Source organism: Augochlora pura, chromosome 10, assembly GCF_028453695.1.
Source record: "Augochlora pura isolate Apur16 chromosome 10, APUR_v2.2.1, whole genome shotgun sequence".
Taxonomy (NCBI): domain Eukaryota; kingdom Metazoa; phylum Arthropoda; class Insecta; order Hymenoptera; family Halictidae; genus Augochlora; species Augochlora pura.
Window position 1 is genome coordinate 18785310 of NC_135781.1, and position 16742 is coordinate 18802051.

Consider the following 16742-nt stretch of genomic DNA (forward strand, 5'->3'; position numbering starts at 1 on the left):
TCCAATTACTTTTCTATTTAATATATACGTATGTATTTAATTTATTTAATAATATGATTTTTGTTTATAAAAATCATCTTTCCAAAATACTTGTATATAATTGTCTTAGCTAATACAAACTTTAGGGAAACACCTATAATTACGTGTACCATAGGAGCTTTTATCATTGGATATGCAGGTAGATCTGCATTTTATTGTTAGTGTACACAAGATGCGAGTCTGCTCCTACTGGTACACAAGAGGTATGTAAGCTGTTATCTGCATTGAAATGATATTTACCAGGAATAATTCTCTGTTATGATAATTGACGACAGCTGCCTTTGCAGCTCTTAATAAGAAGTAATACATCATTATTAGTCATGCCAGTGAAAAGTCTTGTCAGGAGGAGCCACACAGAATTTAAGCAACAACGTTTTCCTAATACTATATTAGGTGTAACGATTTTATAAAGCGTTCATTCATATTTCTATGAAATTTTTAATTCCTTGCTCACAGAGTAATCTCGTGCATGTTCACAAATGTTTTCATTAAACAATATAAACGCGTACATTATAATACTGATATTATATGTGATATTGCATACTGTAGAAACTACTCAAGTTTTAGTGAAAAATGATACCAGGTGAGAAAATTCTTGAATATATAAAAATTAAATTCTAAAAAGACTTAACGAAAAATGAATATGATTGTAAAGTAGTTCATGTATTTGGGAACTACTTAATGTTGTTCAATAATATCTCTTAGTATGATTTTGTGTTTATATTGTTTACTAGAGAAAATCTATCGTCGTGTTCACTGCCATTAACAACTTTGGACTTCATTTACAATTTCACGAAACCTGATTTAGAAAATGTGTGGCCATGTGAAGTACGTTTTTACTGGTTATCATTGCAACCGTTTGTTAATATTGTGCGTTTTTTGCTTGGATACATAACGCCGTTGATTATAATCCTTGGTAAGTGTGGTATTAGTTAGTGCAAAGTTCTTATAATTCATTGTTTAATACTGAATTAAATGTTGTTTACATAGGTGTGTTATTAAACATTGTTTCTTTCATGATGCTAAGTACTCCTATACTTTGTGAATCAAATTTGTCACTTTACTTGAAAGCACTTACATTATCTGATAATGGAGCTCTAATTTTTAATTATGCTGTGGGTATTGCAAAGTCTCATTTTCCATTCGTCAATAATCTCTTCATGGTAAGCACTACATAAACTATTTAATTTGCTTATAATATGATTCAGGCTTAAAGTTATTATTTTATTAGAATAGCAGATTTCTGTGCAGTCTGAATTCCGTTACTATGGAATTCTTTCAATTTACATCAACTTGGCTCGTTGTAGCACTCACATGGACACGAGTCTTTGCTATCATTTTCCCTTTTGGTATACGTGGTCATTGCAATAATTGTTCTGAAGTGATAACTATAATTACTTTAATATGCACCAGTTTTGTAATATCATTAACAAAACTTTATTCTGGAGGTAAACATATTTTGTTATCGTATTTATTATTTAATACTTTTTTGAATAAGCATATTAGTTAAATTATAAAAATATTACAAAATAGTTTTTCTTAGGATATGAAACAGACAGTGTATTTGAATTCATACCATGTCAGAAAAAAATCAAACCATGGGGTAGTGCCATGTATTTTTACATAGCTTTATCAACGTGGCTACCTCTACTGTTCATATTTGTTGGGAATATTTTGCTTATTTGCCATATGAGAAAAACTGAAAGAATTCGTTGCCAACTAACTCGTAAGTGTAATGTCTTAAATCGGAACTCAATAGACAAAAAGATATAAGTATCTTCAATAACGTTATTCTTTAGAAAATTTCAAACAGAGAGCAAACAAAACGCATCACACGTCTAGAATACTGTTTGTAGTATCATCTGTTTATTTAGTGCTATTACTGCCTCTGGGCATTGTTGAAACCTTGGAACTTTATTGGGATGTAATTCTGATCAAAGAACCTGCTTCTGAACCAAAGAAGAAAGCTGAGTATATACATTGGTATGAATATACATAAGAGAAAAAATTTAAATCATTTATGGTGAATAAAAAGTGTATTTGGATATCCAATTTTTCAGTTGCAATTTGCATAATGACGCCACTTCACGGCTTCATTATGTCAAAAACAATATGCTCAAATTGTACTAATAATATATAATTTACATGTTTGTAAGTTATTAATGTTTCTAACTGTCAATGAGCATATATTATCCCTATGCTCAACATGTACGGTACATTAATGTAGTACCTCCTTTGCAGAAAGTGTCCTTTCTAAAAATTGTATGTACAAATACTTTTTGGAACCACTATATATTTAGAGGGTTGCATCCTGAAACGTTTCATCATTTTTCAGGTTGAAGGAGAAAATGTTATTGAAATGGTGTCGCGGTTTGTGCTTTCACGTATACCATTGGAATTTTGCAATTAACTTTTTCTTGTATTACCTCACAGGTGAAAAGTTTAGGAACGTTGTGATACAAAAAACGCGGCACTACAAACGGGTATGTTCTAGACACATAGATAAATGTGTTTCTTGTCCAAAATACCCTATGCACACAAAATCTATCCAATGTTCAAATGTATTACTGATAAAAGTCATTACACTAAGCGAACATTCTATTAATGACAGTGTTTCTAGACAGAACAATGGTATTACCATGACAAATATATAAATGATAGGAAAGAAAGTAAACAGAAAAAATGACCAAAGACTGTTAGTATTTAAACATCATAAAATATTACTTCACATACACATTTTTTTATTGTGTACTTTATTACATACTTCATGGCAAATTTTTACAATTATTCCATTTTTTGACCGACCTATTTCGTTTTCATTACTGTATTATTATTATGCCACTTAATTTACAATTGGTATCTTTATTATATAGCGTATTAAATAATTTTATTAACATACGTAGTAAAATTTATATAACAAAATAATTTCGTAGATGCATTACATGCATACGTTCGAATTATCTTATGCGCAATAATTATTATAGCAATACTAATTTTAATTTTTTCCGCTATAATTAATTAATCTTATAAGTCAAATATGCTGGTCCCAATAAAGATCACTGAATTTATAGAAACATTACTTATTAATACTGCAGGTCGTATTTCTTTCAGCTTTAGCCAATTTTATAATAATTTAGCAAACATTACATTTGAAAACACGTCTATGTACACACACACACATTCTCATATACACATACCATTAAAATAGATAACAAATATTTACGTAGATATGCCCAAATTGGATATTTAAATGATTCTTTTTAAGAATTATATAATCATATATTTACACAAAAATATATGACCTTTTTTCGTATGAGAAGAACCTTTTTGTAGAGGCAAAAAAGAAATATTATATCTATAAGTGTATACTGCATTACTTTTTCATTGGTAACTCGCTCCATATGCGTATAATAGATTAAGAAATATAACTTGATACATGATAAATACAAATGAAATAAAAGTGTAACTCATTAGTATATTGCTTTATTTCCTTAACATAATTACTTTTGATCCTAGTATAAGACATATTATTTAAAGTTATTGTAACGATTGCTATTTTTAATATATTCAAAAATATAATTTAAACACTTATTTTGTAAACAAAAATATTCTATGTACATATGTAAATATGCAATTGATTTACATGTGACTTGCTTTGATGTACAACATTTTAATTCCTCTTTAATTGAGTATAAAAATACTACTATTTTAAAATGAGAATCATATAAAGCGGTAACCATAAATACGAAAAATTAGTTTTGAACTAATACTTTTTTTAATATGAGAATTGAATTAGGTTAGCATAGGTGTGCTGATGTTCAAATCCAAAACGCTGTATGTAGGTTTACACACATACCACTGGGTTAAGAATTTCTCACTCCATGCAAATTTATGACAAACAGTGAACAATGTTACTGTTTTGTAGAAAATCAGTGCTTATTATTAAAATTATGCTATGTTCAATATACAACAATATGTATTAACTATATTTAAAGGGAAGAAACAGTTTAAATAATATCTACATCACAAAGTAAATATTTCTTGCCAGGCACTGATCAATATAATATGCACAACTGTACGAAATACAATATAAACTTACGTTTAACGTAACAAAATTATTAGAAATATTTATATCTCTTTTTTCGTAATAAGTAATAATAAAAGATTACCTTGCCCTTTTAAAATTATTTTTTCAAAAAGTAATCCTTTAGATTCAAAAATCTAATTTAACCCTTAGGGCTCTAAATACTTCCGGCCGAAACGATCCGTAGGGACGGCGCGTGGCTAGCGCTAATGGTCTTTATGACTTAAAGTAAACGCATATCTGCGTCCTTCGGCCACAACGGCGACTTTCGCCAAACGCATATATGCGTCCATAGAGCCCTAAGGTTAATAACTTATGACGAATATTTCACTCGCAAATTTTACAAAACGATGCAAGATTTTATATCATTCAGTCGTTTTGCTAATACAATTTTACAAGATATACCTTTATCCGTACAATGTGTTCAAAAAAGCACACTTCGGAACATTGAACTTATAATCTTTTTTCTTCATGAAGGAATCAATGGAAAAATATGTATCTATTAAAATGGATTCTAAAATGTTAGTGCATGATGACAATTAATGTGATGGGGGAATATTGCATGGGATTCTGTTTACGTAGTTTATTGGAAATTGTCCTTTCTGACCATTACACTCACCGTAATACCAATCTTGTGATACCCTTGATAAAACAGTAATTTTTGCACCTTCCTGTAACATACATAAATAACAAAAATAAACAAAAAATTATTATAGAAATTAAATTTACTTCATTGTATATACTTTATCTACTGGCAACTACTTAATAATGCTTAAACAATCAACCACTAAAAATTTCTTCATAATTTTGTCCAGAACTAATTTATTTTGAAATTAATACTTAGTAATAATGTTATGAAGATAGGCTTCTGGTAACTAAAGCATTAATATACATTTTCAAGACTTACATCGAATGTTAAATCTTCTGATGTTTCACCGTTGAAAGAATAAATAGCAGTAACAATATTGTCTGGTAATCCGGGTAATTGTACTTTGATATCGATAAAATTGATTGGAAATATTCCTTGTCTACTTCCTATTCTACCCTCCATCCAGTCATCATTTACTTTCCTTATTAAATATATTATATCTCCTTCTTTGAAAGATAAATCATCCTTAAGTACCTCTGGGAAATCATACAGTGCAATTCCAAAAGGTTCTTTACTATTGTTTGCAAAAAGATCAGAATCTTTTGCAAAATATTCTGATGGAGGTGCAGGTGGTGGTATTGTAGGCATTGGTGGTGAAGGACTATCTTTAGTATCTGCTGGCCATGACTGTGTCAAATCTAATGTCATTGATTTAATGGAAGGTCCCGTTGTTCCTTTACTGAACAAATTAAACTCAGGTTCAACCTGAGTGATCTGCTGTCCTATTTTCTTTTGTAAAATTTTTGGTGCAGCTGGTTTTGGTGGTTTTGCACGAATAATAGTCGGCATTGACTGAATAGGTTTTGGACAGGCCTGACTAAAAGGCACTTGGTTACAATTATCTGTATTGAAAGCAAAGAAGGATGCATGTTCTACATGTTTCACAGGTTGAAATGCATTGTGATTAGTAACTTCTATTGGTCCAAACGGATCTGATGTCGAATTAATCTGCCAAGGATCATTTTGTGTTGCTTTTTTAGCAGACATTCCAAAAAAATCAAAATCATCTTCAAAGGCACTCTCTGTTTGAGATGTGTTTCCACTGCTTGTGAACACCGATGGATTTGAATTGCCATCACTGCCAAAACTGTCTATACTAAGGCCATCACTGCTTGAACGAGTTGTAAAAGTTGGAGATTCAGGTGGACTTAGATTTATCAAAGAGACCGATCCATTTATGGTTTCCGAGTGCAATAATGTATTCTGTATTTGACTATTTAACTGTATTGTGCTTGAACGGTTGTCATTTCTTCTCTTGCCAAACAAACTAGTCAAAAGTTCTCTTGGCCTAGCCTAAATAAGTTAGTAAGCAAAGTAATTAAAATTACAGTAAACAGGAATGTTTACATGGTTTTCTCAGCTGAATTGGATTGCATAAATATTTGTTTACTTAATTTTTTTATGCAAAAATGTTCTCAGGATAGAGTTGTACCGTTTCAAGTAGCAGTTGTAATAATGGAAAGAAATTGTATTAACATCATCCTACTACAAGATTTGAAAGTGATTCAAACCTTGAAGAAAAAATAGGAGTAAACTTGAATTTTTATGCAGTAGAGACCACACAAATTTTGTTTTACTATTATACACACACCTAGAACTAGTATAACTTTGTCTTGAGAAGATTTTTTTCTCATAATGATAAATAAGACAAATATCTAAGTATATTCTCCCATTTAGCTAAAACACTATGAGAATTAAAAAATTTTATATACCGGCTTTTTCAACCTATCCTTTTGGTTTTGTACATAATTCTTGTTAAACTTTGGTGGTGGCGGTCGTGGTGGTGGTTTTTTTTTTCTGAACCGGTTGTTGTGAGAAGGCAGATGTAAAAATATCATTTCTGTAAGCATTGAAAATAAATTAAATTTAGACATTCATAAGAAAAACTTAGCTTAAATATTTAATGTTCTCTATTAGTGAAAACGTTGCAGAATATTTTTAGTTAATTAGTTACTAATTTTTCTATGGTTGAAAGCATAATAGATCTCTGTTGTTTAATCATATATCCTTTAAGCTATAGTTGCATCACTGATGACTCATAGTCGTTTCAGTTGTTAATTCTGTGGTAGTTAGGCAATTTTATAATCATACATGTAACGAAAGTTGTAAATATGTATGTATCAAACATCATCATATATCATATCATATATCATTGTATGTTGTATATATACATTGAATATGTATAGTAGTATTATATAAAAAAAAGTTTATAAGTTGCTTCACTAGAAAAATGAACTAAAATACATTGTGTTATAACATTTAACTTAGTAAATTTCATACCAAGTAGGTTTGAAGCTATTATAAAATCAAAAGGCAATTTCACAAATCATTAAATATTAATTATTATTTTCATATATTTTCATCCTTTATTGAATTGTACGAATACTTTCTACACGTTTGTCTCTATTGGCCTTGGTACTTTTGTAAACGTTGATGAGAACAAAATTTTCTTTGCATTAAATCTGTTTTATAAGCATCTAAGAATAATTATTAATTATCCTTTTCCGATTCAACTTTATTAATGATAGGGATATGCATGGTTTTAATTTAAATTAGTCCCTGTACGAATGTTTTCTACATCAACTGTAGAATCTAGATGGTAACGCCGACTCAGACTAGCTATATATTGTAATTGTTTTTTAAAACCTGTTTGTAATACGACACTACCGTAATTACTTAATTAAAGTAATATAAAACTTACGAGCTGTTCCAGGCAGCAGTCCTTTGTGCAGTGGTATTAATAGGTGGACGAGGAGCTGTTCGTGTCGGGATTCGCATTTCTAAAATGAAACACGGAATATGTATGATGATATTTAAAAAGTAACTTCGTTAACGCACACTATCACGTGCATGCATCACGGCCAGGCACCGATCGCACGGATTCTCTCCTACACATTCATCTTACACAGCGCAAATGCAGATGCGTAGAAACGAATACACAATAGTAATCGTGGAAAAAAATATATAGTTCGAATAAACGATTCTCTACACTACGATTATAAGTTCGTTATCAAATGTGGGCCGTGATTTGACGCAATACGGTTTCCCAAGGCACGGCGATAACAATAGAAATTTAACGAATCGCAATTGCACTTTGATTTGACGTGTAAGCTGAAAGCATGACGTAGGATCAATATTCGAGAATAATCTCAAACACGATAGTGATATAAATTTTGACACTTGCACTCGTCATGAAACCGAAATATGTAATTCACATTGTTTGAACCGTCGTGAATAATGACAGGTTCGAGGATAAACTCACCTGTTCTCACGTTTGCGGCCATTTTTCATTCAATTTGGTTGCAAATATATCCACTATTACGGCAGACAATGTGTTTAAAATAAGACGAACGGATATCGTTTAATTAATAACGTTTAATTAGCGGACAATTGCCACTTTGTTGAAAAAATATCGTTGATGGTAAAGTAACGAGGGTTACTAATAATTTGACTTAACTGTCTCTAAACAGTTTGTTTATTGTGAAAAGTTGCAATTGCGTCAGTAATATTTAATTTTGACAATTGTAAAGGCACGACTCCGTGTGGTATCTGTGATAGGCAGTTGACTAGTTTTACTGTTCGCTTAGTGCACGGAAATACAAAGTTGTTTTATATAACTTACGAATTCTACAGAATTGTTTAATGACATTATACTGAACGTCTTATTATGATTCATAGCATACGAAAAATTATTTGATCTTTATTCACAAATATGTACTGACTAGTTATAGGAAGTTCTAGGTATATTTGGATTGTTGTAGTGGTTAGATTGCAGCTTATTTGTTGGCCATTTTAAATATGTATGCATACATTTATGCATAATATCTAAAAATTGTATTATATTTTATGAATTATATTAATATTTCAAATTATTTACTGGAGAAAGCACTTATTAAAGGAATAATCTATAAGTTCCTTTACGGATTTAAAGAAAATCCTCTGGATAGCAGCGACATCTATCTTATAGCACGTTAAACATATTCTATCAACGCGCAAATTAATAATTTCATGATTCTATAAATGATATAACTTTAAAATTATATTCATTATTTTCTACAATATTCAATTTTTTACGTTAAATACATTCAGTATTTAGTTTATTATAAAATAATTCAGTATTACATAAAAAATCGTTTTACGTAATATCGTCCTGCTATTACGTGCTCTTTAAACAAATTATATAACATCAATCGATTGCAAAGATTTGTTACGCGATTAAACGTGTAACGCAAACATTTATATTTCAGAAAGTTGGTATTTTGAATTGATCACTTGCCACATATGTTACTGAAATTGTTTACAATTTATATTTATTAATGTTTCGTAATTTCTGTGAATAAATAATACTTACTAGCTATAATACTACCTGGAAATTGCTAAATTGAACAATTATTTTTTAAATATGTATGTATTATAATTCATCTGATAAATATAATTTATTACATATCCAAGAATATTTGGATGAAAATGAGGATAGAAAATTATAATTTGTGTCGAATTTATTATTGTATACATGGTTTTATCTATAATAACAGGAACAAAATTTGTAATGTATATTTTATACCAATTTTAATACTATCATGAGATTATCGATTTCATAATTACTGAAATTGTAAAGATGATGCATTCAGGAGCAATAATTGAATAAATTCATTTTTAAACACGTATAATAAAATTTTTGTAAAATCTAAATAAATTTAATCTTGTCATTCATACAAGGCAAATGAACACTTTTAATGGTATGTTTACTGTTAAAATGGTACAATTCATTCGTAATTCAATTCAATCTGTTCGTTGAAATGGTCAAAAATAGGAACTCAGAATGCGTAGGCAGTTCAGCAACGATTTTATCATAAACGCCACTTTATTTGTCTATGTACAGAACATCTTATTAATGTTTTCTAATTAACGATTTAGTAGGACTTAGTGGACTGAACTTATATACATTTCAGCGTCAACGTGAACGCTCTCACCACTGTACCCTGACTCAAATGATACGAGGAATTGTGTGCCAGGACGGCTGCTTCTGGCGCACAGAGGATCGCGCTAGAAAATATAAAAGAAAAAAGAAAAAGTCTCTTACACTCACATGTTCGTCACACACATTCGGTAAACTTGCGCTTAACTGTATGTTCGCGAAGTTAGAAAATAATTTGTATAGATATCAAATACAAGAACACTTGGTACTTTCTTCAAATCAAACCATCAGCGAAGATCAGAGGGTGTAATCGTTCAACAAGAATTTCTCTACCGGTTATTGACTCCATAATGATCCCATGAAGTTGTCACCATTTTCAGAACACAAAAACTGATACAAACTTAATTACACAATGAACTGTCTGTTGACAGTTGTTGCACTTCTGATATAGAAAGTTTGTAAAAGTTGCTTAACGTTCATACATGATGTAATAAATAATAGTAACTGTATCGTCCCTTAAATTGTACCGTTACGATTCATTAACGATTTGACAAGCGAAATGGAACTATCATCACTTTTTAAGAGTTAGCAAAATCGTGTTAACTTATCGTTATGTGTATGTATATCTATTTATGTATATACGTTATTATTGACATTTAAATGTTCTCCTAATAAGACAATATTCAACATCTCAACGAGTTCAATATATGAAAGTTAAGACACAAAGACATACGAGCTTTCTGCGAAACAAAACGGATTTTATAACAGTGAAAATTGTTTTCAACACATGAATCGTATTATTTATGAATTATACAATTCTATGTTAACAGCAACAAATGTACTCGTAGGTCTTTGCTTACAAAGAATTGGAACAACGATCATCTTCCCTTAGACCTTCCCTAACGTTTTCCAACAAAATCTGTTTTTATCCTAGGCTGTCTTCTATTGTCGTGTTGACGAAACAAAATAAAGATTCGGAATCAGACAATCCCTCGATGCGTCAGCTAATATTTAATCCTTTATTTGGTAACCATTCGATCAGTGAAGCATAGAAGAGTTCCTAACCGACAAACGTGTTATTAAATAACATCACATACAAAGGAACATCACGTTTTAGAGGCCAATACAGGACATTTTTGTAATTTACGGTTTCGCCTTAAAAAATATATATATATACTTATAGACAAATTCTCCAACAAATATATACAGGGTGTCCCGGAAATCGTAGTACGATCAGGCCGGGGGTGATTCTACATTAAAAAAGAAGAAAATATTTTGGTATAAAATTTTTTCATCCGGAGCTCCGTTTTCGTGATAATCGACTTCAAAGTTCGTTTAACTTATATCAGGTCATATCAGAGAACACGTTTATAGCATGAACAATATTTCAAATGTTACACATTTGAAACATAAGATTACTGAGACATTCGAAAAATTAAAAAGCGATAACAACTTACAATCTGTCTAAATGTTATTAATTCATCGAGCAAACTTATGTATGCAGTAGCGAGGAGAACATTCTCAACAATTATTGTAACATTGTAATAGTAAGTAGTAAAAAAGAATAAAAAATGAGTAATCAGTAGACACACTTTGTATTGTTTCAACCGCACAATTATCACTGTTTGTAAACACTGCCCCAGACAGAGACAAGCAGAGCAGTGAAATACAGGACAAGCAAATAGTATTAAATCGTTTATAAGTTGAACGAACTTTGAAGTCGATTATCACGAAAACGGAGCTGCGAATGAAAAAATTTTATACCACAATATTTTCTTTTTTTTTAATGTAGAATCACTGCCCGGTTGTACTACCATTTCCGGGACATCCTGTATATAAGTTTTCATCTTTTTTTTAAACTTGTTAATCTTGTGTTAAATTACCCCTTGGGTGACACAGTCAGGGTTCATTTTATCGAGTGCTTTAAAAGTATTATATACTTGCTAAGCTCTGGACAAATAATATTAATTTAAACTGTTTGATATCTAGTTAAATGAGAAGATCAAATCTATCTTCAAAAATATGTTTGATAAAGATTTAAATTTTAGATGGATCTTATTATTCCTGGTTGTATAATTGTAAAAAACGTCCGTTTGTGGTCTGTTAGCATACAGTTCAATGATTCCAAACCTTAGGTGAGGTATTATGAATACAAACTAAAGTAATTGATCAATGCTAACAATAAATTTAAGGGAACACGCCACCTTGAGATTTTAAAAAATTAATCTTTTGATTTTACATATAATTAAATAGATACACAGATTTTCATAGAAACAAATTTTTAAAGTCGAACTTTTAATATGATCAAGTAAAATGGAAATTTAACACTGGCTCGTTTTCACATTTTCTTAAATTTTCAAAAATCCATGCACTATATCTTACAATAACAATCTTTCGGAAAATTACTTAGTTTCAGTGCTACATCATCCACAACAGAGTAGTCCTCGTGTTTTTCACTTTTGCAGGTGTAATGCAAAAATGTAATAATTGTATAAAAATTTAGGTAGTATGACAAAACATTACAATACTTCTTAGCATGTTGAACGATAAAGATGCCGAAATTACCAAATTTAAGTGCTATCAAGATGGCGTATTCCAAACACGAATAACAAATTCAACAGTTTTTTTTCCAGCTGTACTATAGTATTACAACAAAAATGTCCTGCAGGCGAACAGAATTTACGGTGATTTTCAGTAGCTATATCCTAGGTTTCTGATGTCCTTTGTCCAAACAGAGGATTAAGACCATAAGCTGGTTGCAACGTGCGCGGAATCTTCGTCCGTCTCCCGGAGGAATCAGTCTTCGTGATTGTTAGGTAGCTCTGGTACGACTTGATCCTGACACGAGGATCTGCTGGTCGTTGTACAGACACGCAACGGTTTCGACAACCACGGGTGTCTAGGCACGTCCTCGGCATATGGCCTTTCGGATGGCTCCTTTCTTAGCAACGAGCGGATTAAACATCGTGCCCGCGGACTGAGACACTCGGGGACCGCGAATTGGCCACGCGAGATCTTAGCGAACAAGGATGCGTGCTCAGCGTCGTTGAATGGATAACGACCCACCAGCATTGTGTACAGCAGCACACCAAGGGACCAGATATCGGCGGCTTTGCCGGAATATGCGCGACCCGATCGCAGAACTTCCGGCGCGACGTATGCTGGACAGCCTCTACGATCGGTCAGCTTGTCATCATCGTCTTCGACGATCACTGCGTCTTCGAGACTCTCCAGTCGAAGTCGTGTTCTGAAAACAAAAAGTACCGAGTTAAACAAGCTGAACTTAAAATCCTTATCTTAGCAGTAAAATAGTAAATCACATACTAATTAGATAAGAAACAGTAAAGGGCACAGCTCCCTACACTAAAATTAAAAGTTGTAATAATAAACTGTTACGATGATTCTTCAAATTCCCTTTAAAAAAGGCCTGTCTTTTATTTTACTCTCTAATTTTGATGCTAGCAGACTAGTCTACCGGTATTTAACTATTCGCATGAACAAAATTTAATAGCTCTTTCAACAATTTATAATATTATACAATTTATAGTCTCTATGTTTTTGTCATCAGTATATATAAAATAAGATACAGATTCATTCCGTTTTTTTTTTAGAGAATTATAGATGATGAAAATTTCTGCGACTGCAATAACAATCGCAGAGCGAGGGGATAAAATAAATGGTTGCAGGAGGGTGCCTCTTCGATCGTGTTGAGAAGGGAGGCTGTGCAACATTTTAGCAGAGGCATTTTAATGTGGCAAGAGGACACCGCGATTGAGTCATACCGACGAGGCACGGTCGTGTATCGTGGAACAGGGCGCAACGAAAGGATTGGTGAAAGAAAGGAGAGTGCTGGCTGCCGGTTGATCAACCTGCAACGCGGAAGTCGCAGAACGCGTGTACGTAATATTCCCGGGTCTTGGGTAACTTCAAGCTTTCCACGATGCTCCTTCTCACACCGGTTACGATACTCGATCGATACGCAGCGGACAGTACTCTCTTGTTGCTCAAGCTTCAAGACTAGCTTCCTCCGCAATCACTCCGACGATGGATCAACCGATATCGTGGCATCATTCCTCTGGTAGCATTTCTGCTAACTTCTTTATTTTTTGTGAACTAGCGTATCAAACATAGCGCAGCAACAATCTAATCACTCAAATCACTACTAAAATAACGAATTAGCTGCTCACTGACTTGCACGATATAATTTCAACAGTGGTTACAATAGGAAGAACATACATGTCGCAATTTTGTGAATGTTTACCGATATATTTGAAAAACTGGAGATGCAATTGAATTAAAACGTATTTCAATATGAATAATCATTGGAATTCTTTCGAGTAACCGGAAGACGAAAGTGCTCCGAAAACGAATTATTGCCAACGGTGACGTTCTTAGAATACATTTAATAGGGACCGGCGAGAATGCGCGTACGTAATATTCTCGAGTCTTGAGCAACTGTAAGCTCTCGACGATGTTCGTTCTCATATCGGTCGGGACACTTGGTCGATATGTAATGGCGTAATCGTTTGGGAAGCGCACACGCGTCGAGTTGAGAGAAGAAAATATAATCGGTGCCACGGGACTCGTTTCGTCATACACGCCAAAAGGTGTGCGCGGGCACAAATTATATGCAAATTATCCGCGCGACCGAGACCAAAACGGCAATCGATCTTTCTTTTGAACGCGGCCATTAACATAACATTTCGATAGTTCAAAAAATTCTTTTGTATTTCTTTCATTTGTTACTAAAGCGACTCAGAAACCGTGATTTTAAAAGAATGAATAAAGTTACTATCATTTCGCTCAAGAATTTGTAGAAGAAAGTGTAGAAAATCATAGTTTATACGAAGAGGACCAAAAAAGATCAATTATTATTATATCATGGATCATCATGTAAAATAAAAATTGTTTCAGTTAATCATAGAAGTTAAATAAAAATTTATTTCTTCTTTCAATCGTTTGAGTATAGTCGTATATAATATATTTCCAAATCCATATAACGTCTTTAGTTCTGTATTTCACTTATTTAGTTACGACATAGACGTTGTAGAATTATTAACTTGGTAAAATATTGTAAAAAAGCATATAACTGTTATACAGGCATCTTGTACACCTCCGATTACGTTACAAGTTTGTTGCAAATCCAGCGATCGTTAGCAGCGGAGGAGGGATTACGATCGACAGGTATTGTCCTCTCTCCTATCTCCCCCTCTCACTACTTTCATCGATCACCGAGCCAAGGCGAGGAGAAAAGGAAGAGACAAGACTGGCGAACGATCTTGAAAATCCGAGCGAGTGTCAACGGCCTCGGGTTATCGTTTCAAAGAAGGGACCCGGTTTCGCTCGTTTCCCCAGCATGCTCTCCGTCTCGGATGCACGAGATGCTATAAGTTGACGAGGATAGCCGGCCGGCAGGCCACAGCTTTCTTCGCTAACTTTCACTCGTAAGCAAACGACTCCTACGACACGCGGCGCGGGTTCAAGAACCCTCGATGGTGGATTCTAGCGCGCGGTGGTTTCCTCGAGAGTGATCTTGTCCATTCTTGAAACCGTTGATCTCCGGGAAACGGGCGTGTTGGAAACCATTGTTGTCTAGATCTTTCTAACATACCGTTCGGTTCCGTATTTCGTTCTCTTTCGATTCGAGTTTGAAATCAAGAGTCGTTGGCACCATTAACTTTGAAGCAGTATCGAAGTGAACAACGCGAAACAGAGACCACAGATATTTGCATTTGCATAGATCAATGTAGCGATGGATATTCGAACAATAATTTATTCTAATATATGTATACTAAGGAGATTAATAGTTTCCCTTCCATTCGAGTAGTCCTGACACACTTCCGACAGGAAGAAATTATTCTTGAGCGACGCATATGACCCTATGCGTTATGAGGTGGCTAACCGAGACACTTGAACTCCATAAAAAGGCACATCCGGGAAATCGCTGATCCGATCGATCGATCGGTTCGTTGGTCGCCCGAACGGAAGGTGCTGCCGGCAATAAAATGCGTCAAGGACTTCGATGGAAATGAATTCTGACCGACGTGTTATCGACTGATCGACTGATCCAGGGTCGAAGGACAAGAACGAACGGTGGGGGCACTGAAGTGTCAAGAACCTTGATGCCAATGAATTCTAAGATGTCGTGTACATCAGAATTAGACGCAAGGATGACCCCACGTCATGCTGACGGGTGGGAATTATCGCGAACCTCTGTCGTTGGGCAAAGATCTTCGTTTTCAAGCACGTATCGGATGTTTCTGCGATATTTCTATAAATTTTATTAAATTCTACGAAAGGGTGATCGGCGATCTTCCAGTAACGACCAGTGGAACTAAAACGCGCACAAAATCACTAAGGTCAACGTCTGTATATGACCGGACAATGCGCAAACAAATATTCATAATTGCATGCGAAAAACTTGACGCAAAGCAGAACCAAAGGAGAACACAAGGATATATTTACATAAGTGCGATTGCTGCAAGATGGAGGGATAGTTACGTATCGCGTTGCACGTTGCAATCGTCGTAATCGTTTTATTTATTGTAAAAACTCGTTTTTTTTTCAAACAAATCCTAAATGTGACGAACTTCCTAAACAAAAAAAGCATTTTGTGTCACAAGGACACGAGCAGAAACGAACTTTCATCCTCAAACGAATTATCGCAGCCTCTGCGACCCTGTCTCTGAACTAGCAAAAACAAGTACGTATCAAATTGTTAAAAAATTCCAATACTATAAATAGTATTCCACATCATCTCTTAGATGAATTATATGTAATGTGGTATATTTAAACACCAAATTTGGAAATAATATATTCGGATATGCTGAGAAATTGGGCGGTCCAAGTGAACGATAAAGCCTGATTGAAAAAGAGAGGAAAAGACGAGAAATAAAATAAAATACACGGTCTGTAACGCAATCGAATCTGGACTCGAGATCTGGGAGGTGGAACAAACCACGCGTTTCCTAATTATACCAGCATTTCAAAATCTCCCAAGCCGATGAACCAATATGCTTTTCTGGCTTGCAACATTCCCTGTGCCCCCCCCC

The 16742-nt window shown here is 33.5% G+C and overlaps 3 protein-coding genes across 3 annotated transcripts in view; 1 reads left to right on the forward strand and 2 right to left on the reverse strand.

Annotated features, from left to right (window-relative positions):
* Positions 1-34: 34 nt before the first annotated feature.
* Positions 35-2701, forward strand: LOC144475572 (uncharacterized). Its single transcript, XM_078191595.1, has 7 exons — positions 35-622; positions 774-955; positions 1030-1202; positions 1271-1487; positions 1583-1765; positions 1839-2022; positions 2375-2701. The coding sequence occupies exons 1-7, from the start codon at positions 519-521 to the stop codon at positions 2691-2693; spliced, it is 1362 nt and encodes a 453-aa protein (XP_078047721.1). The 5' UTR covers positions 35-518; the 3' UTR covers positions 2694-2701.
* A 90-nt stretch (positions 2702-2791) lies between these two features.
* On the reverse strand, positions 2792-8478 carry L(3)05822 (SH3 domain-containing lethal (3) 05822). Its single transcript, XM_078191592.1, is given in 6 exon segments — positions 2792-4794; positions 5031-6065; positions 6485-6568; positions 6570-6612; positions 7474-7552; positions 8035-8478. Coding segments are annotated over 6 exon segments (1395 nt in total). The 5' UTR covers positions 8057-8478; the 3' UTR covers positions 2792-4662.
* Positions 8479-9274: 796 nt separating this feature from the next.
* Positions 9275-16742, reverse strand: part of Trbl (tribbles pseudokinase 2) — a 22133-nt gene continuing 14665 nt past the window's right edge. The window contains exon 4 of the mRNA XM_078193309.1: positions 9275-12937. Coding sequence (XP_078049435.1) covers positions 12487-12937 — 451 coding nt within the window. The 3' untranslated portion in view covers positions 9275-12486. The remainder of the gene's footprint in view (positions 12938-16742) is intronic.